Here is a 26,921-nt window from a genome sequence, read left to right as displayed (position 1 = left end):
TGTCTGTTGGGTTTCTGGAGTATGTGTGCACAAAGGAGACTAAAACCAGACGTGTAATTGCATGATTTGGGTGAGAGGGATGGATTGGTAGTGTCCTTTTTTATAATACCAGTGTCCTGTGTATATTCAGGAAAACAGTCCTCGATTTTGATGAGGCAGAGATATCGGGAAGAAAGAAATAGATACAATAAAGAGAGCTTGGTCGAGAGATGGGTAATAGGTCAGGCGGGGACAGGCTGCTTGGGAGGAAGGCAGCAGTTTGGCCGGCTGCTGCAGCACTGCAGAGAAGCAACAGGACTCGTCTTAATTACTAATTAGCTTTGAATCCAGCTGTGCACTCTGCTATCTCCCACAACCTGCCCTCACCTGCGTTCTGTGGCACCGCGCCCCGGCAAGGATCGGCTCTGAGGGGATCGGAGCAGGCGAGGCGCTCTGCCCAGGGCACCGGGCTGTTCCGCCCCGGCTGCTCCTGCCCGGCCCACAGAGGCCGCGGCGGGCCCGGCTCCCACCCTGCCCCTCTCCCGCTCCCCGGCGCTGCCCAGGGCGGGATCGCGGCCGTTCCGGGCCGGGGCGGAGCGGGGCAGGCCCGGCCCCTCCCGCAGCCGCGGCCATGGCGGGGCGGCTGCCGCTGCCGCTGCTGCTGCTGCGCGGCCCAGGGCGGGCTCTGGGGCCGGGCCGGGCGCTCCCCGCCGCCCCCGGGCCGGGCTCTCGGCGCGGCTGCGGGGAGCTGGCGGCGCTGCGGGCCATGGGCTTCAGCCAGGAGCAGGCCCGGCGGCTCCAGGCGCTGCAGCCCCGGCTCGGCCCCGAGCGCCGGGAGGCGGCGGCGGCGCAGCTGCTGCTGCTCGGGCTGAGCGCCGAGGCCGCCCTGGCGCTGCTGGAGCGGAGCCCGGCGCTGCTGCGGCTGCCCACGGAGCGGCTCCGGGAGCGCGCCGAGGAGCTGCGGCGCCTGGGGCTGGACGCAGGTAGGGCGGGGAGCGGGGCTGGGGGGACAGCGGGGCTGTGCCGCTGAGCCATGCCCGCTGAGCTGGTGCTGCCCGCAGGCCGCCTGCAGCGCGCCCTGAGCCGCTGCCCGCAGCTGTTCCACGTGCCCCGGAGGAGGCTGGAGGCGGCCGTGCGGCTGCTGCGGGAGCGGTGCCTTTTCACGGCCGAGCAGCTGCGGGAGGTGCTGGGGACCTGCCCCGCCGTCCTGCTGGAGGAGCCGAGCACCCTCCATCACCAGTTCCAGGTGAGAACCGGGAGCCGCGTTCCTGCGGAGCCGCTGCGGGAATGGGGCTGTGCCTGACACCCCCGTTCCGCCCGCAGTACGCCTACTTCAGAATGGGGGTCCAGCAGAAGGAGATGGTGAAGGCTCGGCTCTTCCAAATGCCCTTTGCCGAGCTCCGGAATCGCCACATCTTCCTGGAGCGCCGGGGGCTCTACGAGACCCCACACAAAGGACAGACCCAAATTAGTAACCCAAAACTGAAGGACATCCTGCAGCTCTCTGAGAAAGACTTCCTGGCCAGCCTGGCCTACTCTACCCCAGAGGAGTTTGAGGTCTTCAAGAAGCTGCTGGCTCGAGAGGAGGAGGAGAAGGAGGAAGAGGAGGATGAGGATGCACTGTACACAGAGGATGATGATGATGATGATTTGGACAGTGATGAAAGTAAAACAGCCCGGGAGTGAGTGGATGAGGCTGTGAGGTGCCAGCCCTGCCCTGCTGCTGCACTCACACTGGGGGCTTTGGGCTCACACCCCACACCAGCACAAGCTGGGGTGGGTGCAGGGCTCCATGGGTGGGGTTCCAATAAATCCCATCTGTCAAATACAACAGCACTCATTCCTTGACCAATTACTTAAAAAAACCCAAACCAAAACAGTTTCCATAAAGTGTTTTTATTAAAAAAAAAAAAAATCAAACAAAACCCCCTAATTTATTTCCAAGACTAGGTTAAAGCCTTCCAGCTGCATTACATACTGAGCCAGCTGTGGGACAGGAGCTGTGGCTGCTCTGCTGGCTGGCAGTGGGACCAGGCTGCCTGGTGCTGTGGGGACAACTCCTGCGGCTACAGAACTGCTCCATGGCAGGGCCACCTCCCCCTCCACAGCCCATGTCAGCGCTGATCTCGTGGCTGACAGAGCAGGGGCGCAGATACTTTCAGACCACAGCTCCAAACTCTCCTGTTTGGGTTTCCCCTTGCCCTGCTCTCCCTGCTGGGGAGGGCCGGCTGCTTCTCCTGCCCCGGGAAGGCAGGGCTGCTGTGCTGCCAGGCAGCTGGAGCAGGACCAGGCAGCCTTGGAGGGAAACAAGGCCTGTCTGTCCTGTGGGAGCAGAGCTGGAGGTGGTGCAGGAGGGGAGCAGCACACTGGCCAGCTGGTCTTGGCTTCACACTGTCCCTGCCCCCAGGCTGGGCACTGTTACACTGCTCCAGGAGGAAGAGGGTGGTGGCAGGAGCACTGAAACTCCTGGGCCTGCCCTGCTCTGAGAGCAGCTTCCAAGCTGCTGTTTGAGCCGTGTGGCTGAGCAACAGAGCCCTGCTTGGCAGGAGGGGAGGCCCTCCCCACCAGAACAATCCCACTCTGCTGGGGCCATGACACTCTATACCATAACTGTGATATATCTCTGGTATGTGTTAATTTATAATATACACCGTGTACGTTAATACACAAATCTATGTTTAACTAGTGTTGTCATACAAACTCACAAAAACTAGCAACGTTTCTAAGCTACACTTTTTCTTTCCTTGCCTGCCCTGCTGCAGTGCTGGCTGCTGGTCCTCTCCTCCACACAATCCTGCAGCACTGGTGCCACAGGGAAGTGCAGTGCAAGGGAATGGAGTGTGGGGCTGGCTTCCTCACCAAGCCTCTGCTGTGCCCTGCACTGGTGTGGAGGCAACTGCTGGTATGCCTCAGCTGACAGATTTCACCCTACAGATCACATTTTAAATTCTTTTTAGGTGCTCTATTGGTTTCTGAGCTGGAAATTTGGTTAAAAGCAGGGCTTGTGTACAAAGCAAAGAAAAAAGGCAGGCAGTAGAAGCTGCCTCAGTTTCCCCTGCTAGAGCAGAGGGAACAGGAATGCTCCTCTACTGCCCGTGCTCGCCTCACCACTCGGAGCTGCTCACCATTTCTAACTCATCTACACAGCATGTTTCTGGGGGCCAGATTTCAGGTGATGGCTAAAGCTTTTTGGTCTGCATTAAACTGTTTTATTTGAGGGTTATAGGTAATTTATAACCTTGGATTACGAGAACAGATTGGTGCAGATGCTGTTGGCAAGGGGCTGGGCTGGTCCCTGAGTGAAGCGGGGAGCCCGTGGCTTGTGCAGAGTGGCTGGGGGTGCTGAGCAGGGCTGGCCCCTCAAGGGGCACTGAGAGGGGGCCAGCAAAGGCAGTGCTGGGCCAGCAGGGGGAAAGGGAGCACTACTCAGTGTGCTGATCCAGCTGCGTGTCCCTAATGGGCCGGAGGAGAGGGAGAGGTTGACACCAGGCAGGAAGTTCAACCCTGCTGTGTTCAACCCCGTGAGCAGATCTGATCTTCCTGGTGTTCAAAAAGCCCTTAGATGTGGAAAGACGAAGCTTCTACTGCTTTAAAACCTGTGGAGGAGGAGGAGGAAAATGAGCTGGTGTGCAGAGTCTGCCAGATGCCCTGCAGCTGGCCTCTGCCCACCCTGTGCACCACCTTGTGCTGAGAGAAGGGGACCTGCAGCCTCCAGGACTCCAGCCTGGCCCTTTCTGTGCAGGAATTTCTTGCTCATATGGAGCTGCAGAGCCAGGGGGAAGCAGAGCATTCCCTCCTGCTTCTCCACCCCAGCCACAGCCAGGAGCCCTCAGACCCCCTGGACATGGTGCCATGAGCAGGGTTGTGCCCTGGCCTGCACCCCTCTCCCTGACTCCCTGCATGAGAGCTGCCCCTGCCTGCATCTGGGGAGGGCTGGAGCAGGTACTTACCTCTAGGGCTTCTTCAGTGTGTGACTGTTGCTTGGCTTTCTGCAAGAGAAGGGAGGACAGCACTGTCAGCCCCTGCCCCTTGGCCATTGCTCACAGACAAGCACACGGCACTGCCATCCATGCCTTGGTCATGTCTGCACCCCTCAGCATCCACCCCCAGCCTGGGGTCCCCCTGCATGCTGGGGCACACCAGCCAGCCCCTTCCCCTGCCCAGGATCCCAGCAAGGCTGGCACATCCAGTGTGGGCTGTGAGCTGTACCTGCTGCTTGTCCTCTTGGCAGTGGTGCTCTCACAGCTCTCCTTGTAGCAGATATCCTGGTGTACCTTGTAGACTCTCCTGGACCTGCACACACAGTGGAGATGTGGGAACAAAAGGGAGAGATGTGCTTTCATGAGAGTGAAGGGGAAGTCTGGGTATTTCCCCTGTTTCCTTCCAGGCTGCAGTAGCCAACCTTGGCAGGAATGGGACCAGATTACCCCAATTTTTTCTGCTGTGCTGGGGGACTGATCCCAGCCAGGCCCTTGTGCCTCCATCACAGGGGGGCCAGGGGCAGAGCAGAGCCCCCCTGCCCTGGCACTGAATCAGGGCTCCCCCAGCCCTCTGCTCACAGATGGAGAGGCAGCCAGGAGCTGGATGGGATCTGCTGCTGTCTGGGGGTCACACACACACCAAATCCAACCTTGCTGCCACGCGGGTGGGTAACACCAGGATGGGGCTGTCACTTGAGCCCCGCCCTGCCCTGATGCACAGCTGGGGTGGGCACAGGGGCACTCCAGGCTGCTCAGCCTGCACTGGGGAGGGGGCAACTGCCAGCTGGGGCTGGAGACGGCCTTGAGCTCGCTGTCCCTTCCCCAAAGCCGAGCTGCAGGGAGACACCCCCAGCTCAGAGCACAGGGGAAGGGGCAGCATCACCTGCAGGCAGTACTCACAGGTAGTGGCAGGTGCCTCCTTCCCACACGGGGAATGCCCTGGTTTCCGAGTACAGCCGCGTGCACGAGTGGGGCACCTTCTTGCAGGCTGCTTGGGGAATAGGAGAGGGGAGCTACCACTGAGCCCATCCCTGGCCCTGCCTGCCTGTGCCTCGGGGCAAGGGTCTGCTGAGGCCCCCCTGGCCTCAACACAGCTGACCCAGCAGCAGAAGCAGAGCCCCCAGCCTCACACTGCCTACACAACTCTCTGGGTGAGGCAGGGGCCTGGCAGGGAGCTCAGCCAGGAGCAGAGCCCAGCCCCTCTCCCAGCTGCCAGCACGACACGGATCTCCAGCAAAGCCTGGGCACTGTGGGAGCCCCTGGGCGCTGGCAGGGTGTGCTGGGTGACCATGCTAGGGGACATGCTGTGTCAGGGACAGGCAGCAGCCTGGCCCTCGGGCACGGCGTGGCACTCACCCAGCTGGCAGAGCCTGCCCTTGAAGCCCGGGCGGCAGGCACAGTGGTAGGACTCCCCATCTCTGGTGCAGGTGCCTCCATTCCTGCAGGGATTCTGGGAGCAGTTCTGCCCCTCTCCTGCAAAACACGCTCCACCATCAGAGCCCGGGGCCACAGCTCAGCCCTGCCAAGGCCCTGGCATTGCCAGGGTGCTCCCAGGAAGAGCAGGTGGGCAGGGGTGCCCTCCAAGGAGGGCAGGCTGGTGCTGAGCAGGTTGCCTGTGGGGCCAGGGCTGGTTCCTGCTGCTGTGGGTCTCCCCCTGGAACTTACTCTTGCTCTTTGCCTCACGCAGCTGCAGTGCCAGACTGTCCCAGCTGGACACCTCTGTGTTCTCCAGCTTCACTGGAGCCTCTGGCTCTGGACAATGAGAGGATTAAATGTCACCTTCCAGGCCAGAGCCAGACCCAAAGGCAGCCCCTCCCAGGGGATCCAGCCTGCCTGCAGCCCTGGGGCACTGCTCAGGCCTGAGGCACTGCTTTATCCCTTCCCAGCTGGCATCCCTAGAACTGGGGTGACACTCACTCCTCCTGGAAGGGTTTGGGACACAGAGTCCTGGGCAGAACCAGGATGTGCAGAGAGGCCAAGGGCTGCCCTCAGGTGTGCCAGGCCCCTTCCCCACCCCATGGTGTGGGGTTTGCAGGGTATCTTGCAGGGTGCTCTAGGGTATTTTGGGTTGGCACTTGGGTTGGTCCCCAGTCTTCTGGGGATGGAAAATGGGGGCTAGGTCTGACTAGTGAGGGGTTTGTCACCCAGGTCCCCTCCTCAGGTGTGAGGCTGCTCTTGACAGTGAGGGCTGAGGCTGCTGGGCAGGCAGGGGCTGCACTGGAGGGCTATGGAGCCACTGCTCAGGCCCCTGCAGGGAAGCAGGGCAGGCACAGTCAGCACTGCCTCCCATCACAAGGGTCCTTCTCTGGGCTCCCCCAGCCAGTCACCCCTCTCCTCGGGCAGGGGTCTAACAGACAGAGCAGATGTTTGCCTGCCCAGGGCCAGGTGAGAGGGCTCCACCCTCCTCTACAGCTTCAGCAGCCTGCCTGGCTGCCACCTCAGCTCACAGGGAGGAGCGGGAGATGGCACTGGCTGGCAGGAGCAGGGCACAAGGCACAAGAGCACTCACGTGTTTTCACAGTGATGGATCTTCCCAGCGCAGGGCCAAACCTGGCACTGATCCTCCCTCTGCCATCCACCAGCTCTGTGAACCTGGGACAGGAGAGCCATGAGGGTACAGGGCACTGCAGGCTCTGTGTGCTGGGGCTCGTGGCAGCTGCATAAAGCATTCACTGGTGGCATCAGGATCTGTGCAAGTCCCATGGGGGAACTACTCTCAGGGAGGGGGCCTGGCTGAGAACCCCAGTGGGAGGGCAAGAGGCTGCACCCCAGCAGGAGCACACCTGGGCATGGAAGCTGGAAAAGGGACTGCCTCAGCCTAGTGCTTGGCTGAGTGGAAGAGCTGAGGCAGTGCCTACCTGGGGGCAGGCGAGGGCTCCTCAGCCGTGTCGTGATCTGCCAGCAGGCGGAGCTCCGGCAGGAAGGCTGGGGGCAGCCTGTTCCGCAGGACCCGCGGGTGCCCGGCTTGGCTCCACCGCCTCTCTGGAGCCCCATCCCTCTGCACTGCACACCAAAGGATGAGGCTTAATGGAGGCAGCGTGAGCCAGCAGCCGACCTCCCAGCCAGTGTCATCATCCCCAGGCTGCCAGGTGGGGCTGCAGGTGTCACAAACACTCTCCACACACCAGGGATGCAGGTGCCCATCACCAAGCTGGAGCTCTGTGTCTGCCCTTTGCTAACCCTACAATCCCCACCTCCCATTCCAGTGGAGCTGTGTCCTGTCCCCATCACAAAAGAGTGATGAGGCAACAAGGGCTCATCACTCTGTTGGCCAAGTGCTTTCCACCCCTTACCCCTTCCCTGCCCTCCCACTGCCCCCCTCGTGCCGCAGCAGCCAGCAGAGCCCGGGAGCACTTACAGGTGCTGACGTGGAGGTGGATGGGCTCGCTGTGCAGCTGGCCCTGCTCCGTGTTCTGCACGGCTGTCAGGGACAGGTGGTAGCGCTGCCCCGGCAGCAGGTCCCGCACCGTGTAGGACACCAGCTTCCCGTTGGGCACGTAGCGGCTCTTGACGCTCTGGGCCGTGGTGACATTGATGATGTACCCCTCCGTGGTGCCAGCAGGCGGCTGCTGCCACGCCATGGACACAGAGGTGGCGGTGACGTGGGAGGCAGTGAGGTTCTGTGGGGGGAGAGGCCCTGCAGCAGGCAGGGGATGGGGAGGAAAGCGGTCAGAGCTGGTGTCCCTGGATGGTCACATCACCTTATACCAGCCTGCCTGGCACTGCCCAGGCCAGCCCCGAGCCTGCTCCAGCCAGGGGATGCTCAACACTCAGTCCTTGCCAAGACAGACAGAGCCTCACTGCACCCTGGCACCCAGGTCAGGCCTTGCCTTCTGGCTGCCAGACAGCAGAGGATGAATTGCACCCATGCACGGGGCTGGTCTCAGAGACTGAACAACATTTGGCAGGGGAGCACATGCCAGAGTCTTTCCTGGCCTCCCCAGCCCTGCCTGCACACCTCCTGCTGGCTGTGCTGGCCAGACAGTCTGGCAGCTCCCACACCTCTCCCTCCCCACAGCTTTCCTGCCAAGCCAGGATGGCAAAGACAACCTCACTCACTTGTCCACACATGAAAAGGGGCTGTGGCCAGGCTCTCTGAGGGGTGGTCTTCCACTCCCAGGCCGCTCAGCGTTGTGACATGGATGATATACCTCTCTCCTGGCTGCAGGTCCCTGTGCAGGAAAAAGACAAGATGGGAAGGGGTGAGCAGGGCAAGCTGAGGGAGGCAGACCCTGGCACCCAGCAGCAGCACTCACAGAAAGGTGTACTTGGCCACGCTGCTGTTGAGCTCCACGGTGCGGGCTGCCAGGTCCCCCGTGTGGCGGATGGAGACCCTGACCCTGCTGACAGTGGAGTGCTGCAGGCGGTGCAGAGCCCAGTGCACCGTGATGGCGCTGGCAGTCACATTGCTGATCTCAAAGCCTTCCACCGGGCGCGGCCCTGGCCGGAGCAAGCACAGAGCACTGCGGTCACCCCAGGTCACCCCTCCCTTCCCTGTGTGCCCCCAGGGCGTCCTGAGGGCACCTCTGCATCGCCTTCCCCTGAGGAAGGGCTCAGTGCCACCTCTCCCACTGAACTCATGCTCTCCTCAGTCCCCAGGCAGGTGGGAGGCACATCTGTCTGCCACCCACAGGGCCTTGGGCTGCTCTGCCCCAGCCCCCGCCACAGCTCCAAAGGGGCTGCACTGCCCAGGCACAGCCCTAACCATAGAATCATCAAGGCTGGAAGAGAACTAGGATCATCCAGTTAAACCATCCTTCCAGCACTGTCACTATAACCCCTACACCACATCACTCAGCACCAGATCCACATGCCTCCTGAACACCTCCAGGGATGGTGACTCTACCTGGATATTCCCTGGATATCCGATTCCAATGTTTGACCACCCAAAGAGTGAAACATTCTTTACTACTATCTAATGTGAATTCTCTGTCTTGGCTTTAAGCCATTAGTTCTTGTTCTCTCTCTGCATTCATGACAGAAGAAACCAGCCTCCACCACACTACAACCTCCTGTCAGGGAGTTTTGGAGAGTTATGAGGTCCCCCTGAGCCTCCTCTTCTCAAGGCTAAACAAACCCAGCTCTCAGCTGTTCCTCAACAGGTATGTTTGCCAGACCCTTGACAAGCCTTGCTGACCTCTCTGGCCATGCTCCAGTGCCTCAATGTCCTTTTTAAAGCGAAGGGCCCAGAGCTGAATGCACTGCAGCCTCGACAATGCCAAGCACAGAGGGATGATCAGTTCCCTAGTGCTGCTGGCCATGCTGCTCTTGATACAGGTCACGATGCCATTGGCCTCCTGAGCCATTTGGGATCACTGTTGGCTCACGTTCAGCCAGCTGTCAACCAGCACCCCCAAATCCCTTTCTGCTGAAGAGCTCTTCACTCCTCCCCCAGCCTGGAGCTGCAAGGGGCTGCTGTGACCCAAGTGCAGGGCTCAACACTTGGCCTTAGTGAACATCATGCTGTTATCCTCAGCCCTTTGATTGAGTGTGCCGAGGTCTCTCTGCAGGGCCTTCCTACTCTCAAGCAGACCAACACTCCCATCAACTTGGTGTTGGCTACAAATTCACTGAGGGTACACAAAATCCCTAGGTCCAGACCATCAGTAAATACGTTAAACAGGACTGGCCCCAAACCAAGCCCTGGGGAACCCCACTAGTGACTGCTAAGTCCAGGGCACACTTCAGGTGGCCATCCTGACCTCAGCATCCAGCTGTGGTTTGAGGCCCCATGAGATGGTGTGCATTATGCTGCCATCTCCTCCCCTGGGCTTCCCTTGGTCTCAGCCTGCTGTGGGAGATGGGGCTTTACCACCACCATTCTCCTCTCCTCAGAGGCCATCTGCTTTCCTAATTCCCTCCATCCTGTTGGCATTTGCTTTCCACACCTGCCTGCCCTAGGAAGTGGGATCAAAGCTGCTCTGCCTGTCCATGGCCCAAAGGCATCACTGTGCCCCTTCCTCTGTGCATGGAGCAGAGGTCCCTGACAGACACTGCCCTCGCTGCCATGTTCCCACACCAAGCCCAGCAGTATGGCAGGATTGGTTCACAGGATTGCAGAAGCCCTGCTGCCTGCCTTGCACAGGGGCTCCTCATACTCTCCTGGCACAGTGACAAGGAGCAGGACAGCCTGGCCCAAATGAACAGGGCTCAGGAGCAATTCCCACTGCAAGCTCCCTGGACAGGGTGAGCCACAGGGCGTCAGGCCTTTTACTCACAGCAAAGAAAACAGCGATTCTCTGTGTCAAGCACTTTCCAGAGGCCCTCAGATTTTAGGATCTGCACCAGCAAATCTGCTAGGTTTGATACCATGCTGGAGCTGGTGGCAGGCTGGAGGTGGCAGCACAAACCCTGGCACGTGCAGGGGCCACGCACGCTCACGACCGTGATTGTCACAGACATCTTTTATGAAAAATCCTTTCCTTAGGATTTTTCCTCCTGAGAAGCTGAGAGGCCTCAGAAACAAAATGTAAATAATGATTATCTGCTGCTGTGGAATGCAACAGGTGGATCTGCGATTGGTCTCATGTGGTTGTTTGGAATTAATGGCCAATCACAGTCAGCTGTGTGACAGAGAGTCCGAGCCACAAACCTTTATTCCTTCTTTTTCTATTCTTAGTTAACCTTCTGATGAAATCCTTTCTTCTATTCTTTTAGTATAGTTTTAATGTAATATATATCATAAAATAGTAAATCAAGCCTTCTGAAACATGGAGTCAGGTCCTCATCTCTTCCCTCATCCCTGTGAACACGGCCACACGTGATCCCCCTGGGGACGCTACTCACTAGTGCGCGTGGTGAGCATGACGGGCCTGCTGATATCATTCTTGTTGTTCACGTTGCGTTTGACTGAAAAGACAGAAATATTGTAGGCTCTGCCGGAGGTTAGTGCCCGCAATTGGTGGGCAGAACGACTTCGGTCCACAAAATCTGTCCTGCGGTAAGAGCCGTCGAGGGATACGTACGTCACGGCGTAGCCGTCAATGAGTTGCCTGGCAGCTGCGTCCTCAGGTGGGTGCCAAGAAATCAACACACCAGTGTCCTCCACCCTTTCCACCTTTAATGAGGTTGGTGGCAGCAATTCTTCAGGGTGTGTGCAAAAGCAAAGGGGAGAGGTAATGCCATGAATCTTTAGAGAACAGACCCTGTCAGCAAGCGGCAGAACAGCGGCGATAAGAGGACGAGGTCCTCGCTCGTTTTGCCTGGCACACCTGGCAGGGGCTCTCTGGGTGTAAGCCAGCCCTGGCTCAGTGGGCACAGGAGGAGCCAGGGCGCCAGGAGCATTCCCTGGTATCACTGGTGGCCAAGCACTTGTGGCCACTGCGGGATGGGGCGAGGGGTCTGGGGGAGGCCAGTGCCAAGAGGCTTCTCTTGGATGCCTCCACCTCCCCTCCTGAGGGCATCCGAGGGATTGCCATTGCTGCAGGGGAAATCTGTCCCCCGTGTCCTGGTGCCCCCCCAGGGCGAGCCCCCAGCCCTGCCCAACTCAAGGAGTGCTGCTGGTCCCAGATGGTGCTGAGCCCCTCGTGGGTGGGCGGTGGGCACTGCCAGGCTGGCGTCAAGCCCCACATCATGTCCTGGTGCTGCTGCTGAGGGCCTTTACCTTTTTCGCAGTTCTTGCCTGCGTAGCTGACTTTGCAGGTGCAGCTGTGGGTGCCATTGCTGGGCAGGCAGTAGCCTCTGCTCCCACAGGGGCTGGAGAAGCACGGGTCACTGGCTGTGGGAGAGGTGCCAGGTTTGGCAGTGTCAGCAGTGCCCCTGACCCCAGGGCCACCCTGTGCTGCCCTGCCTGACTCACCTGTCTCACAGTGGTAGCCGAAGAAACCCTCTGGGCACACACAGAGGTAGGAGCCCCCGTAGCTCTCACAATCCCCTCCATTTTGGCAAGGGTCTGACTCACAGGCATCCACTTCTGGAGGGGGAAGAAGGCCCACAGTGAGCATGCCAGCAGCCAGCTCCCAGCCTCCATGAACGAGCAACAGTGACAGACCCCTGAGGGGGCAGCAGGGTAGATGCATAGCCCAGAGTTTGGCACAGCTGGGCTGGACACTGAAACCCCCACTGTACACCATGGTGCCCATATCCCCAGGAAAGTATGGACACCTTGGAAAGGAAGTCCATCACTGGTGGACACTTCATTCCTTGTTCCCTCCCCCCCAGAGCAGTTTCAGCTCTGCCCCCGATACTACAGGCAAGGAGGTGCAACAATGAGCAACCAGGTGATGGCTTGGGCTCAAGGTGTCCCAGACAGCAAGGAGCCACCTGGCATGGTGCCAGCCCTGGCAGTGTCCTGGTGCCACAGTCCAGCCTCCCACTGACCCCAAGGAAGGGAGAGCCCCTACCTGTCTCACACTGGGTGCCCAGGAAGCCCTCAGGACAGGAGCAAGCAAATGACCCAGGGAGGTCTTGGCAGGTCCCGCTGTTCTTGCAGGGTTCCGACTGGCACTCGTCAACATCTGGGGTGCAGAGGGAAGAAAGATACCAGCTCAGCACAGACGTGGCTGGAGCTAGGGACAGGGGCTTGGAGAGCAGCACTCCTCCCCCTGGGCATGGACCCTTCCCATGTCATTTGCCTCCCCAAGCCCAGTGGCCAGGAATATCCCTGCTACTGGATGCCCACTGCCTCAGGCCTGCCATGAAGAACATGGCATGGAGACATTCCTTCAGGGACACCTGGGGACAACTGGCAGTGTGGGGCTGTGCCAAGAGATCCATCCCACAGGGTGCCTGTGTCATGTCCCCTCATCTAGCTTCCAACTGCCCACCTTCTCCTACCACCGTCCTCTGCCAGATCTCAGGGAGCTCGGCTGGAGCCACCTGCCAGAGTTCCACCACCTCCCACACTGCCCATTGTCCTCAAACAGGAGCAGTGTCTCCCTGGTGGAAAACCCTACAGTTGGCTGGGAGCCCTGGGAAAGAAGGCCTTGCCTCAGGCTGATCCAAGCACACACTACTCCTGGTAACATAGCTCCTTTGCAATCCATGGGGCTTTCCCAAGGGTGGAGGGGGAGGGAGGCATTGTGACAGTCCTGGAGCATGGTCTCTTACCCAGCTCACAATGGTGGCCTGTGTAACCTGGCTCACACAAGCACAGGAAGGCAGAGACACGATCCTTGCACTGGCCACCATTCAGGCACGGCTGCGACTGGCACTCATCGATCTCTAAAGAAATTTGAGCAAGGGAGAGGCATGAGCACAGGACAGGGATCCCAGGGGGAAGGCAGCAGACAACTGCACTACAGTTCCTGGGGTCACCAAACCATGGTGGTGACCTCAGGCCACTGGGATGGTGTCCCAGGGCTTGCCCAGTCCCCAGCATTCCTCACCATCGCACTCAGGGGGGTCGCTCCAGACGCCCGGCACACGGCACACACGGGGATGGTTGTGCTGGCTGAGGATGTAGCCCAGCTCACACTGGTACTCAGCCAGTGAGCCCACCTTGGTGGAGTTGAAAGAAGCCTGGGCATGCTTCACCTCACTGGGGATGCCACAGTCAACCTCTGTGGAGAGACAGGGGATGAATGGGGCCCACAGAGGCACCCCAAGCTCCCAGCCAGCAGGGGAAGTGCAAGGCCCTTACCAAACTGGCAGTGCTTCCCTACATAGCCCAGGGAGCAGGTGCAAGCATAGCCCCTGCCGAGCTCCTCGCAGGTAGCCCCATTCTCACAGGGGCTAGGAAAGCAAGGGGAGGGCACTGGAAGAAGAGCAGAGCAAGGAATGAAACCAGAGCCAGCCCCAGCAGGGCACAAGGAAGGGGGCTCCAAGCAAGCAGCGAGCTCCTGACAGCCACACTCACCATCCCCCCAGGCAGTGGCACACCCTCCCCAAACCTACCAATCTCGCAGTGCCGGCCGGTGTAGCCTGGGGGACAGTCACACTTGTACTTGCCGATGTAGTGGAAACACGTGCCTCCGTTCTGGCAGGGCCCCGAGGCACAGGGGTCCGGCTTACCTGGGGGCACAAGGCGGCCGTGAGCCCGGTGGGCGGGGCAGCTGCCACCTCTCCTCCCACGGGGGCCGGGGGGCTGTACCGATCTCGCAGTGCTTGCCGGTGAAGCGGTAGGGGCAGGAGCAGTGGTACTCGCCGTCCGCCTCCCTGCAGGTGCCCCCGTTGCGGCAGGGCCCCGTGCTGCAGAGCCGAGGCTTGGCTGCAGAGAGAGCCCAGAGCGGGGTCACCCAGAGCTGCTGCCCCACACCAGCACCCACCAGCCCTCCTGAGGGAAGCCTGACTGCATCCTGGGTCCTGCAACACCACATAAACTACACACATGCAGATGTGCTTGGGGCCAACTGGTGCATGATACTGGGAGACAGCTGGCTGCCCCCAAGGGCAGAAGTTGTGGCATGTAAATAAAAACCACCAACACTGATGGTGTTGTAGAGGAAACAACTGATCTGCTGTTGCAGCTGTTGGGTGACAACATTCATTCGATCCCTCCCTCTACCCTGCAGGATGGGATGGGAAAACCTGCACCAACTTCCAGCTCTGCAAGCAACTGTTCATCTCCCAAGAAAGTCAAACCGAGCCCTTCTCCCAGCCTGTGCCAGGTGCTGGTGCCACAGGGGGCACTGTGGAGGTACCTTTCTCGCAGTGCATGCCCAGGAAGCCTTGAGGACACTCGCAGCTGTACGAGTCATCGTGAACCTTGCAGGAGCCCCCATTCAGGCAGGGCTCTGAGTCGCAGGGGGACGGCATTGCTGCAGAGCCAAATGCAGGGATCACTGAGGACATGTGGCCAGGGGTGCAAGGGCAGCTCCCCTTGAGGTGAGGTGAGGGTATCCCCACCCCAGGGCTGTTCCCACATCCCCGTGGAGTCTTACTGTGGTTGGTGCCATAGCTGGTGTGGCAGACACAGAGGTAGCTCCCGCCATACTCCATGCAGTACCCGCCGTCCGGGCACTGTGTGTTCATGTTGCACGGTGTCGTGGTGACTTCTGCAAACACATGGCAGTGCCAGCCTCTTTCAGTCAGTGGCAGGAGGACACCCACATGGAAACAGGAGTCTCCCAACTTTGCAGGGTCCAGTGAGGCAGGACAGATCTTCTGGCACACACAGTGCAAATGGCAATGCTCAGCCTGGACGCTCAGTGAGCTTCAGCAAGGGAGCACACAAAGGCCACAATTCCCTCCCCACCCATGGGAGCTGAGCTGAGGCAGAGGCTGGGAGAGGCACAGCTCCAAGGAAAGGAGCTGATGGAGGTGGAAGCACTGCCATCTCACCAGGTGACAATATTTCCAGGCTCAGATTCCGTGTGTGTCCCTGGCACTGTGCTAGGCCCAGGCATGGGCAGTGCCTCCTTGCTGACCCACAGGCTGCCTGACTCAATCATCCCAGAGGGAATGAACACAGCAGGCAATAAGCTTTCACCTACCGAATTCACAGAGCAGACCAAAAAACCCAGGAAGGCACTGGCAGACGGTGACATTCCCCTCCAGACAACTGCCCCCATTACGACACTCACAGCCCTCAGAGAGCTCTGCAAGACAGGAAATAGGAGCTTCCTGGGATCTCTCCTGCTTGTGGGCTAGGACAGATGCCACTCACAGGGGATGCTCAGGTGGGCAGCAGCCCTGAGGCCCTCAGACACACAGTCACAGCCTCCTCCAGGAGGACAGACCTGCTCAATCCCAGAGCCCTGAACAGGCCCTCTGGGGCTGCTGCTTCTCCCTCTCATGAGCACCAAGGCTCCCCTTGACATGCTGCACCCCACCCCAAGTCCCCTGGGCTGTACTCACGGTCTCGGCAGTCCTGTCCAGTGTAGCCCTCCTGGCACTCACAGACATAGCCCCTCTCAGTCTCCAGGCAGCTGCCTGCGTTCTGGCACGGCTGGGAGAGGCAGGCGCCGGGCACACGGGGCCCACCTGTGGGGAATGGGGAGTCTGAGCTGGACAGCTCCAGTGTGGGGCTGGAATACCCTCTGTCCTGGGCATCCTGCTGCAGGTTTCAGCACAGTCAAGCAGCTCTGCAGGGAGGTGTTCCCTCCTGGCAGCACCACAGCTGCTCTGCACATGCCAACCACCAGTTTAAGCAGTGCCTATGGCTGACACAGCCCCTTTGCAGCCATGTGCCCATTCCTGCCCAGTGTCCCTGACTGCAGTTCCCGTGCCAGGCTGGTCAAGGCACAGCCTCACGCACCGTACTGGCAGTTGTTGCCATAATAACCCGGGGAGCAGGTGCAGATGTAGCGGCCAGGGCGGATGTAGTTGCACGTCTGCCGGTTCTGGCAACTCCGGTCCTCGCAGGAAGAGGAATCTGGTAAGGGGAAAGCAAGGCAGTGAGCAGGAGGAGAGCCTGGGCTTGGGAGAGGGCCATGATGGCCAGCAGAACATGGGGGACACAGTCCCTGCCGTGGGACACGCTGGGGCACAGCACCTGTCTCGCAGCGCTGTCCCACGAAGGGCTCCAGGCACACACAGGTGTAGTTATCGACCAGGTCCATGCAGTGCCCGCCGTTCAGGCACGGGCTGGACTCACACTCGTTCACCTCTGCAAGGGGAGGCCAGGAAAGGTCATCAGGTCATGTGTGGGCACAGCCAGCTCACCTGGTGCCTCCTTCCCAGCCTGGATGATGCTCAGGAGGGTGAAGGTGATGGACAGAAAAAATAGGTGCCATTGGCAATTCCAAACATTCCCCTCCCAAAACTACATCCAGGAATGAAGCTGACTGGGAAGGAAGCTTGCCAAGGTAAGAAACATCATCATCTCCATCCCATTCCTGTTTCTGTCACCCACCTGTTTGGCAGTCCTCCCCCGTGTACCCTGATTGGCACAAGCATTCTGCTGTCCTGTTCACCACCTGGCAACTCCCACCATTCTGGCACACCCTGTTCTCACATGGTGATTCTTCTGCAGAAGAACATCAAAAAAAGAGAGGCACGGGTGTCAGCCTAGGTGCAGGACTAGCACATGGCGCCCTCTACGTGTGGTGATACCAGGCCTAGGCAGAGTATGGACTGGAGCCACCCATGCACCTTCTGTCAGGAGACAGTGGCCATGTCCCCAGTTATGACTGTTCCCAAAACCTGTCCTCAGGCAGCTCAGCTCTTTCACCCCACCACACCTCCTGGAAGTCAGTGTGCTCTGCTGGGCATTTCTCCCTCCTTTCCTTCCTCCCCCACAAGTCAACTCCCTTCTCGCCTTTTCCACTGGCGCGGCCGCTTGCTGGGAGCCAAAAGCTTTGGCGGCACTTCCAGCAGCAGGCAGAGGCCAGCACTGGGGGAAACCTGTAACCACAGCCCTGCCAGGGACTGGGAGGTCTCCCCTGGCTTTGAAGAGCTTGGGACCAGAGCATCACCTGCAAAAGCAGGGCCTGCAAGGCTTGTTTGAGCACTGGCTGCCAGCTTTTCTGGCTAAGGGAGTGGTGGTGGAAGAGTGCTGGCAGCAGTGCTGAGCACAGCCCTCAGAAGAGTCAGCAGAAGGAAAGGCTCGTGGCCAGAGAAAAGTTTCTTTTGCCTGAAGCAAGCTGAAATCCAAATTGGCTGTCACAAACTGCTAGAGCCCAGCAGCTACTGCAGGAGCCCTGGTCTGAAGAGCCCTCCCAAGGGCAGAAGTGCCCCCAAACCTGGGGTCTCTGCTTTTCAAGGGCCACACTGCTCACCAGTCTCACAGTTGTTGCCTCTGAAGCCTGGCGGGCACCTGCAGGTGAACCTGCCAGCACCGTTGAGGCAGGTGGCTCCATTCTGACATGGCTGGGAGAGGCACTCATCCACATCTGAAACACAGCCCCAGGTGGGGACAGGAGCTCAGGGCAGAGACAGACAGACTGCCAGCACGCAGCAGTGACACTGAGAGCTAGACCTGCTCCCTGCAGCAAAGCGCTCACCAACATGGCACCTCTTCCCAGTAAAACCGGCCAGGCAGGAGCAGGTGTAGGAGGGGTTCCCCGTGATGCAGTCCTCGATACACTTCCCCCCATTCAGGCAGGGCCGCAGTGTCAGGCACACAGAGGCTGTGGGAACAGGCAGTGATCCCCTGTCACCCCACCCTGGCAGGGCTCACCTGCCACCTTCCAGCCACACCAGTGCCAGGGTCTCTCCCTGCACCCGCCCGGCTCCCTGGGGTGCTTGGGGAGCCCGTGGGGCTGCCTGCCTGATGGCGGGGCAGGGGCTGCTCCTTGCGGGCTCCCCTGGGACAGGGGGCAGTTTCACTCCTCCTGTGCAAGGGGGAGAGGCTGCACAGCTCTGCAGCCTGCCTGGGGGGAGGTCTGCTCCACTGGCTGAGGGGACATGAACATGCCCTCACTTATCATTCAGGGCAGAGGGAAAGGGGACGGGGAGAGCCCATGTACAGAAAATCCACCGATAACGCAAGACACACAGATCACGAGTGGGAAAACACGGCCAGGGGGAAGTGGGGATGAGGAACTGGAGACCAACAGCTCTGTGGGGGACATGCCAGGACCCCCAGAGTGGGGAGCATGGACCAGGCCCTGGCAACCTAACCCCACATGGCAGGCTGGCATTCAGCAGCCCTCCATTTGGCTCAGCCCGATGTACGAGGACTGATGGACATATGCTCCCCCCAAGGGTGCTGGTCCCTCATGCCCTGCCTGGCAGTGGGTTGGCAGGGGCCCAGCTGTGCACATCACCTCCTCCCCAGCCTCCTCATCACTCCCCACAGGCTTCTTTAAACTAAGAACTCTTCCTCCCCTTCCCATTTGCTCTCCCAGCCGTTCCCAGCCCCAGGGCAACCACAGGTGCCATGCCCAACCACAGCTGGTGCTGAAGACAGTCCCCACATAGCTGCCTCCCCTCCCTCCCCAAAGCCCTTCCAGACATCTCTTCCACCCCGCGGAGGTGGGGGTTGAGGCAGGGAAAGATGGGGCTGGAGAACAGTGTGGGGTTGGGTTGGGAGTTAAGTAAACCTAACTGCTGTCCTCTTACTTGTATTGCTGCAGCCCCCCACTTGCACCTGGGCATCATCGATTCTGAACACCCAGCGCCCGGGGATACCCACATTTGTCGTCATCTCCACGTCAGCGATGTCATCGGTGCGGGATCCGGGGATGTTGAAGTAGCGCTTTCCATCACCGGCGTTAAAACCTGCCTGGAAGGACAGAGGCACAGAGTAAAGAGACATCACTAACTCATGGAAAAGGCAGCTGGAGCAACAGGACTCATCTCTCCTGTCACATGGCACCACTGGTGGCACCACTCAGACCACCTTTCCCTTTCCACAGGCCAGCGCTCAGTCCTGTTCACATGACAGGACACCAGGGTGAAGCGAACACTTGGCCTGCTCAGTCCCTTCCTGGGAATTCAAATCCCATTTCCTTCCTCTCCACCTGCAGCATCCTGCCTGCTGCAGGCTGGCAAGAAGGGAGCCAAGCACGGATCAACTTGTGTGATGGTAAATTCACACATCCAAGTGGGCACTGGGGTTTTTGTGGGTGTGGTGTTGGCTTTTTTCCCCTTTAACACAACAACACACACAGGGATGAAATAAAACTACAAGCAAAAGCTGTGCTAGCAGTGGCAGCTGCTCTTAAAGGCTGAGGTTAGGAAGGAAAAGGGACTGTGAAGCAGCAGCCAAGGCAAAGATCTGTGGTTTTGGGATAACAAAGCCCCCTGTATGGTCTCAGCTTTGGGAGCCAGAGCACACACAGATATTTAAGAACTCTGAAGAAGAAAAAACAAAAAACAAGCAGGGGGAGATTTTCCACCTCCAAGAAACCCAAACAGGAGCCACGAGCTCTCAAGGTGGATGTGCTACCCAGGCACCCCAGGGGCTACATTTGCCACTTACCTGTGCTGCGATGCCACCGAGCCCAGCAAAGTCCCCCCCACTGCTGGCGTGCATACCCGTGGTCCAGGTGATGGACTCATAGTTAAAGATGGTGAAGGAAAGCTTGCCATCCGTGATGAGCACAATCTGGAAAGTGTTTACCTGCAGCAGGGAGGGGAGGAAAGCAGTGAGGGACGATGAACCAGTCCTAAAATAAAGTGACAGAAACTGCATTCAGCAAAGGGATGTTTCCTTCAACCCCAGTCCTCCTCTATGAGCAAGGGCATTAGAGTTTAATTATTTTTAATCCTAACTTGTTGTGATCCTGAGCTACAACAGCTTGCTTCTCATCTCAGAGGAATGGGAAAAATGGGGGGAAATATGGATATTGAGTATCTGAAAGGCAAAAGGTGCCTCACTTTTGCCCAAGAAGGCTGATGATGTAAAGCTTCCACATGGCACAAGGAGGAGGGTTTGGTATTGCTATCCCACTACTGCTCTGCCACAGCAAGGTATGGTGACGGAGCCATCATGGCCAACATGGCCAACATCATGGCCAGCTGAGCTCTGCTGACAGCTCCATGCCAAGTGGAAGGTCTGGCACCACACTGAAGGCACACGGGTGGGGTGGCTGCTTTGCCTCAGCTACTCACTGGTGAAAATGAGTTGCCCCCGAAGAAGGTGACTCGGTACCAGGTTGCAATGAAGACCCACTGTGCAGAAAACTCTGGGAACTCAGGGAAATACTGGGCAATGTCCCTGCTGGCTCTGTCCAAGATGGGCTGCTCGGTGCTCTCTCGGTAATATATTTCACCTGCCCGCCGATTATCCACATCTGCCCAGAAAGCAGCAACCACACGCCGGTCCTTGGAGATGGGGAAGGCCACTGGTGTGAACTGGGACACCTCCTTCAGGAACGAGATGATCCCGTTGTTGTTTACCTGCAGAGAGCAAGGGAGAAGAACGGGTGGCCACAGTTGACTCCTGCTGCCAGCAGGAATCCATGTTTTAGAGATGCTTTCTATTTCATCTTTCTCTCCCCCTCCCCTTTCCACAAATATTGGAGCGCTTCCCCTTCCTGTCCTTAGAAGCAGAGACGTGCCTGAGCACCCACAACAGCCCCATCCCCCGGCCCAGCCTCCTGCTCGCTGGAGCGCGGCTGCGGCCGCTGCCCGAACAAACCCAGCCCTGTTCTCCGGGCCAGGGGAGGGGAACAGCTGCACAAACTGCAGGAGCCTGTGCATAAAACAAACAGCGCCCGGTGCGTGGGGCCAGCTCACGGCACCGCTCTTGGCAGGGGAGAGGCTCCCAGGCAGCCCAGGGGGCTGGACCCTGCTGCAGGGGGGCTGCGGGCACTGGCCCAGGGTGGGAGGAGCCCCGCTCCATCCTCCCACCCGCCCACAGCACTCCGGGTGAGCCAAGGGGCTCTTGGTCACCTGGGCACCAAGCGCCACCACCCCGTGCAAAGCTGCTCTCATTAAAGTGGGGGATGCCAGACCCCCACGGTGAGATAATTCAAGCTGTTCCTCAGCACTTACTAATTGGGGCAATTAGGGTTCTGGGATGCATGGCAGAGGCAGCCTGAGCTCAGGGAAGGAAACTGGAACTAGTGGATGTTGCTGACTGGAGTGCTACCTCCCAACTTGGGGATGCAGTGGGAATGAGGAAGGTGAAGAAACTCCCTGCCTGCCGGAACAGGGATCAGAGGGAAATGCTCTCACCCTGAGCTCCCAAATTCCCTGGAGGTGACCCTGCCACAGCACCGTGACTGCCAGTCCAGTCAGCTCCAAGCCACTCTGCTCCCCAGCCCACAGCGACCGTGGGACAGGCAGGAACACTCAGACTCCAGCCAAGCTCTCCAGGCAGGATGGAAAAGGGGGCCTGGTACAGGCAAGAGGTTCTCAACTGGAGACAGCAGCTCTGGCACGCAGGCAGGCAGTGGTGTCACACTCGCGTGCCAAAAGGGAGCTGGGAGCCAGCATCCCCAGGAGCCATGTGGAAGCCAGAATGCTCTCACCCCAGCTGCCAGCACACCCAGGCACGGGGGGGCTGAGCTGTGCTGGCCTTGTGCAGTCCCTGGGGGAGCTCCCCAGTCCCTGAGGAGGGTTCACAGCCCCTCCGTTTGAGCACAGGGCAGTCCTTACTGTGACTAAGGGAAAGAGGATTCTGTTTTCCCAAAGCCTCTGTAACCCCACTGTGTCCGCAGAGGAACATTCTTCCCTTGATTAAAGCAAGATGGGAGAGAACCAGAGCCAAGAAGGGCTTTTTTTGTTGTTGCTGGTTTTTGTGAAGGAGGAGGGGGGTGGTTAGAGGCAGCCCTTGAGAACAGAGGTTTCCAGGTGAACTCAGCCCTGTGCCAGTCCCCCTGGACAGCAGCTCCCTGGGGAGGAAGGCTCCTGCAACATGGATTTCTGTGCTGGGGGCAGGCAAGCTGGCCCTGCAGAGTGGGGTTTTAGCTCAGGGAAAGGGGATACACTGTCCTCTGATCCCTGCAGCCCCTCCAAAATCTACAGCTACACTGTGGATCCTCTATGGGACAACCATCATGTCACCTGGCTTCTCCCAGCCCCTTCTATCCTCCCACAGTGGCTCAAGCCCCAAGCCTGGATCCCTCCCACCCAATGGCAGGGCTGATGCTTTGATCAGGGGAAAAACACCAGGCAGGACCAAGGACCCCCTGTGCTGAGCCAAGGCAGTGGAATGGTACAAGAGCCCAGCTCTGGGATGGCATCAAGGCAATGCTCAGCCCTCTCCTCTGCCACCTGGGTCTGGGTCATCGCTAAGCCCAGAGCAAACTGGGGAGATGGGATCAAGATGCTAAAGGATTTACTATTCCAGGTGGAAACTGGGATGGGGAGCCCAAATCTCACTTCTGGATGCAAGACAGCACCACCCAAAAGGCTCCATGGTCAGCCAGGCACTTGGGCTTGCCCCTCTGGCCACAGGGGACATGCTGGGCCAGGCATGACTCCAGTTCTTTGGCCACAGTCCCCTCCTGGTGGCTTAGAGGTTGCAAGGGAGTGTGTCACCAACAGTCCCAGTGGGCACAGGGAAAGGCAAGGGAATCAGATGTGCCGAGTGGGCAGCCCAAAGTGCAGCTGTCTTTATTCTAATCACACCCAGAGCCCCACCAACACCCCTTTGCCAGGGGCCACCACTCTAAGGCTGCAGCACACCAGCTCTGGGCTCCTGCCCTCCAGATGTGCCCGGCTCCCTGCTGCCGGGATCCCCCAGCATGTCACCAAGCCAGTGCCACACGCTGTGGGTGTACAGGGAATGCAGGCTCCAGCAGGGCTCAGTCCCAGCTCCCCACCGTGGGTGAGCATTCCCAAGGCACTGGGGCCAGGATCTTGCCTGGGGACCCCCACACCGAGCCAGGGGTCCTGCGTGCTCCCCAAACCCACCGCACCATCCTCGGCACATCGCTGAGGCTCCCAGTGAAGGGGGACCACCTGATGGCCCCCAAGGAAACTCGGATTCATCCAAGCACGACAGGAAAGAGGAGAGAAGAGGAAGGGAAGAGGAAGAATGAAACAGAGAAGAGGGAATTAGAGGGAGGGAAAAAGAAGGAATAGTGGGAATTACTCACATAGAGGCCAGTGTGCCCCGCACCGAAGAAGGGGAAGGGGATGGAGAGGGGCCGGAGCTCGGAGCCACCATCGTCCTGCTTCCGCGTGGCGGCGTCGCCCTGGGCCGGTCCGAAGGGGTAGAAGTCGCCGAGCGGCACCTCCGCAGCGGCCCTCAGGCACCAGCCCAGCGCCACCAGCACGGCCCAGCCTGCCAGGACCTGCATGGCCGCCGGCACCGCCGCTCGCCTCTCACGGCGGCACCAGCCACGGAAGCATGGCGGGGGCGGGGCAGGGCGGGGCAGGACGCCCGCGGAGGGGCACAGGGAGGGCGGTGGCTGATGCTGCTGCCCGGAGCCGGGCGCTGTGAGCCAGGAGCGGGGAGCCCGGAGCGATCCCCTCAGCGCCGCTCGGAGCAGAGGCCCCTCGGCCCCACAGCGCTCCGAGCGCCCTCACCCTGCCGGCCACGCCCCCGAGCCTCATTTGCATAAACGGGGTGTGGCCGGCCAATGGGAGCGCGGCGCGCGGGGGGCGGGGCTCAGGGGCGGGGCATTGGGGGCTCCCCGAGGAGCGCGAGCGGCCGGGGGTCCCCCCCCGTCCCACCCCAAAACACGCGTGGGGACAGAGACACCCCCACCCCCTCCCCCAGCCTCCCCGACCCATGAAAACACAAAACTGCATGAGAAAAAAAAAAAAAAAAAGAAAAAAGATGGGTCATTTTCCTTTTTTCCCTGTTTTTTTGGCTTTTTTTTTTCTCCTCCCCCCCACCCCCCCCGTTCTCCTTTTTTTCTTTTTTTTTTTTTTTTTTTTTTCAGGTGCTAAAAATATTATCAGGAAATTCTTTTCAGGAATGCCGTGTTTTAGGTTACGCTCCAAGCTCAAGGGCTTCTTTGTCTTTGCTGGAGGAAAAAAAATTAAAAAAAAGAGAAGCAAAACAAACACACCCACCCTACATTTATTATCGGGAAATGGTTTCACTGGGAGAGGCTGAGCTCCCAGGAAAAGAGAGGGCTACTCCCAGGGAAGCCCCACTAAAAGCACCAGTGGTTCTGAATAATTATCAGCTCATGATGGGTTGATAATTGTGCCACAACTCAAAGCTGGACCCCAAAGTCAGCCTGACTCCTGGAATGCCAGTGCATCCACCAGTGGTTCAGGACCACAGGCAACCCTGTCTGAGCCCTACTGCTGATCCCAGAGAGCTGACCCTATCACTTTAAAAATCTCTTGGAAGAAAACGTTAAAAAAAAGGAGAAAAAAAAAAAAAAAAAGAGAGAGAGAAATCCAAAATAAATAAGCAGCCACATCCGGATTTCTCCCCTAGGACGCTAATAAAGGTTTTATGGGTTTGATATGAATTACCCTCCCTGGCCATTCATGGCTGATTTTCTGGAAGGCATTAGGCTGCACAGCCCAGTCCCAGTGGGATGCAGGGGGGCACTGCCATCCTCCCTGACCAGAATGGGGTGCAGGGGGGCACTGCCATCCTCCCCCATGCCAGTCTGTGGCTCTGCCATGCCCTTCTCTTTATGGTGGTGACTGCAGGGCCATCTTCCGGCTGTCACCACCGACCACCTCACACCCACCAGAGTGAGCCCTGTGCTCCCAAATCCCATCTTCTGCCAGCTCTGCCACAAGCTCAGCTCCCAAGGAACACAGAGATGTTGTGGCAGGACCTGCCCCTTCTCCAGGACCAACCCCACAGGGCCATCCTGGCCTTCTCCTGGTGGGTTTTCCCTGGAGAGAGGGGCAGGGCAGCCATCCCAAGCGTGAGGGGAGGATTTTCTTCCAGGCAGGCTTTGCATCCCCACATTCCCCCCGTGTTGTCCAGCCCAGCTCCCCGGGATGTTAAATTGGAAGCAGTAAATGGAGCAGGGAGAACAGCTGTGGGCCCCAGCTGCAGACATTTCCTCTGGGCCTGGAGCTGGAGCCAGTGCAAAGCTGGGCTCTGTGCTGAGAGTGCTGGGGGGAGCGTGGGGGAAAGCAGCAGCAGCAGCCCTTTATTCTGCACAGCATCTGGCCAAGCTCTGTGCTCCACCACCCACCCCATCTCCAGCACAGATGCCCCTTTCTGCCACCTCCTTTATGGCGTCCAGCCCTCTGATGGCCACCAAAACAGGGCCAGGATCTGCCCCACCCATCCCAGTAGGTTCTGGTGAGGCTGTGTGCAGGTTCCAGGGGTATCCTGGACTCTCCTGGAGATGCTCTCCAGTGAAGAACCACCTCCAGGAGGGAGAGATGGAGGCAGAGATCCTTCCAGTGACCCCAAGCCTATCTCTGCCTGGCATCCCAGGTTCAGGGCTGCCCCAAATCCACAAGGAGTCACCCCCTGGTTTCTCCCAGCCCCACTACCTCCCACGAAAGGCAGCCCTGGGAAAAAACCACAGGGAAAGAGCACAAACCCTGCCCAGCCCCAGCCCGTGCTGGGGACAGGACATGTGGAAGGGGCCTGGGGAGAGGGGACTGCAGGTCAGCACATGGTTTGGATTTGGCTCTCCCCTCCCTCCCAGCTAATTGGGCCGAGCCCAGAGAGCGTTCCCTGCGGATGCCAAACACGTGTGTGGCACAAGCATCACCTCCTGTGGGGGGGAACTACTCCTGGGAGCTCCTTCCCCAGGGTGGCAGAGGCACCAGGCGGAGCAGGGAGGTGTGTGGGTGTTGGAGGGGAGCTGGGCTTCGGTGAGAGGGTTTGAGCTCGCTGTCTGGCCCAGGCTCAAAGAATGCAGCAGCGCAGATCACATGCACGGCTGTGGGTGGTGGGAAGGGGCTGGAGGGCAGCCAGGAGGATGGAGGTTACTGCAACACGCAGCTCCCTCTCCCCCAAACCCCCAGCAATGGCTGCTCCACCCCACAGGGCAGGAACAGGGGGCACCTCTTCCCCTGTCCCCTTTGTCGCCTCCTCCTGCCACCCTGGGACCCCTCTGAGCCCCACGCAGCTGGTGGCCATGTGTCATCTGAGCTCTGGAGGCAGGGATGCTGCTGGTGTGTCCCCTCCCTGCTCCTAGGGCAGTCCCAGATGAACAGAAGGACATGGGGGGTCCCAGGTTCTGCTCCCCAGGGCTGTTCCCCGGGGGGACACGGTGCCACTGGGACACAGCGAAGGAGCGGTGGCTCTGCCAGCCACTGCTGACACCAGCACAGATGGGGACGTGCAACCCCTGAGATGGACACAAATCCTCTCCCCTGGGGCAAGCCCTGGCCCGAGGCTCTTAGTCCACCACTGCAAATCCCGGGGTTTGGAATGCTGAGGGTGCTGCTGGAGGGGTGGGGATGCAAACCCCAGGTTTGGAATGCTGAGGGTGCTGCTGGCTCTGGAGGGGTGGGGATGCTGTCGGGGAGCACCAGGGTCACCCTGCCAGCTCAGCTGCCCCCCTGCCACTCCCCACAGAGCCCCTGGCCTCAGGGAGGGACAGGGACACAGCACTTCACCCAAGGATAGCCCCGTCCTGGGGCAGTCCCAGTGCAGGGAACGGTGCCAAAACCAGGACACGAGGCTGAAACCGGAGCCTGGTGAAGCCTTGTCCTGGCTGAGGCTCCTGCAGCTGGGCTAATGAAGTGAAAGCCAGCCCAGCAGCAGTTCTAATGAAGATTTCAAGCCTGTTGTGAAGCCACATTGGCAAGAGTGGCACCACACAGGGCTGGGGCTGCCCACGGGCACCTCCAGCACAGCGT

At 59.3% G+C, this 26,921-nt stretch overlaps 2 protein-coding genes across 2 annotated transcripts; one reads left to right on the top strand and one right to left on the bottom strand.

Annotated features, from left to right (window-relative positions):
- Positions 1-610: 610 nt before the first annotated feature.
- MTERF4 (mitochondrial transcription termination factor 4) lies at positions 611-2,119 on the top strand. The gene is made up of 3 exons (XM_058812491.1): positions 611-962; positions 1,041-1,225; positions 1,303-2,119. The coding sequence occupies exons 1-3, from the start codon at positions 611-613 to the stop codon at positions 1,663-1,665; spliced, it is 900 nt and encodes a 299-aa protein (XP_058668474.1). The 3' UTR covers positions 1,666-2,119.
- On the bottom strand, positions 1,913-23,491 carry SNED1 (sushi, nidogen and EGF like domains 1). Its single transcript, XM_058812033.1, has 33 exons — positions 23,273-23,491; positions 20,337-20,624; positions 19,705-19,845; positions 18,843-19,005; positions 17,783-17,908; positions 17,558-17,671; positions 16,693-16,806; positions 16,333-16,446; positions 16,096-16,212; positions 15,696-15,821; positions 15,332-15,436; positions 14,780-14,893; positions 14,540-14,656; positions 13,990-14,106; positions 13,794-13,910; positions 13,540-13,653; positions 13,286-13,459; positions 13,008-13,121; positions 12,302-12,415; positions 11,758-11,871; positions 11,563-11,676; positions 10,746-11,042; positions 8,216-8,399; positions 8,019-8,131; positions 7,318-7,596; positions 6,818-6,962; positions 6,469-6,551; positions 5,625-5,711; positions 5,316-5,432; positions 4,860-4,947; positions 4,189-4,272; positions 3,930-3,968; positions 1,913-3,575 (listed from the first exon to the last, which is right to left on the bottom strand). The coding sequence occupies exons 1-32, from the start codon at positions 23,474-23,476 to the stop codon at positions 3,932-3,934; spliced, it is 4,335 nt and encodes a 1,444-aa protein (XP_058668016.1). The 5' UTR covers positions 23,477-23,491; the 3' UTR covers positions 1,913-3,575; positions 3,930-3,931.
- Positions 23,492-26,921: the final 3,430 nt, after the last annotated feature.

The sequence above is a fragment of the Ammospiza caudacuta genome, chromosome 11 (assembly GCF_027887145.1).
Source record: "Ammospiza caudacuta isolate bAmmCau1 chromosome 11, bAmmCau1.pri, whole genome shotgun sequence".
NCBI lineage: Eukaryota > Metazoa > Chordata > Aves > Passeriformes > Passerellidae > Ammospiza > Ammospiza caudacuta.
The sequence above is the reverse complement of the archived record's forward strand: the minus strand, read 5'-3'. Positions and strand labels throughout refer to the sequence as shown.

Bases quoted from the DNA above. Each gene is read 5' to 3' on its own strand.
- MTERF4 (XM_058812491.1), top strand. From the start codon at position 611: ATGGCGGGGCGGCTGCCGCTGCCGCTGCTGCTGCTGCGCGGCCCAGGG. The intron at 963-1,040 runs GTAGGGCGGGGA...TGCTGCCCGCAG, and splicing joins GCGCCTGGGGCTGGACGCAG to GCCGCCTGCAGCGCGCCCTG. The intron at 1,226-1,302 runs GTGAGAACCGGG...TTCCGCCCGCAG, and splicing joins CCCTCCATCACCAGTTCCAG to TACGCCTACTTCAGAATGGG.
- SNED1 (XM_058812033.1), bottom strand. From the start codon at position 23,476: ATGCAGGTCCTGGCAGGCTGGGCCGTGCTGGTGGCGCTGGGCTGGTGC. The intron at 15,437-15,695 runs GTGAGTACAGCC...CCTGTCTTGCAG, and splicing joins TGGACAGGACTGCCGAGACC to AGCTCTCTGAGGGCTGTGAG. The intron at 14,657-14,779 runs GTAAGACTCCAC...TTGGCTCTGCAG, and splicing joins CAGCTATGGCACCAACCACA to CAATGCCGTCCCCCTGCGAC.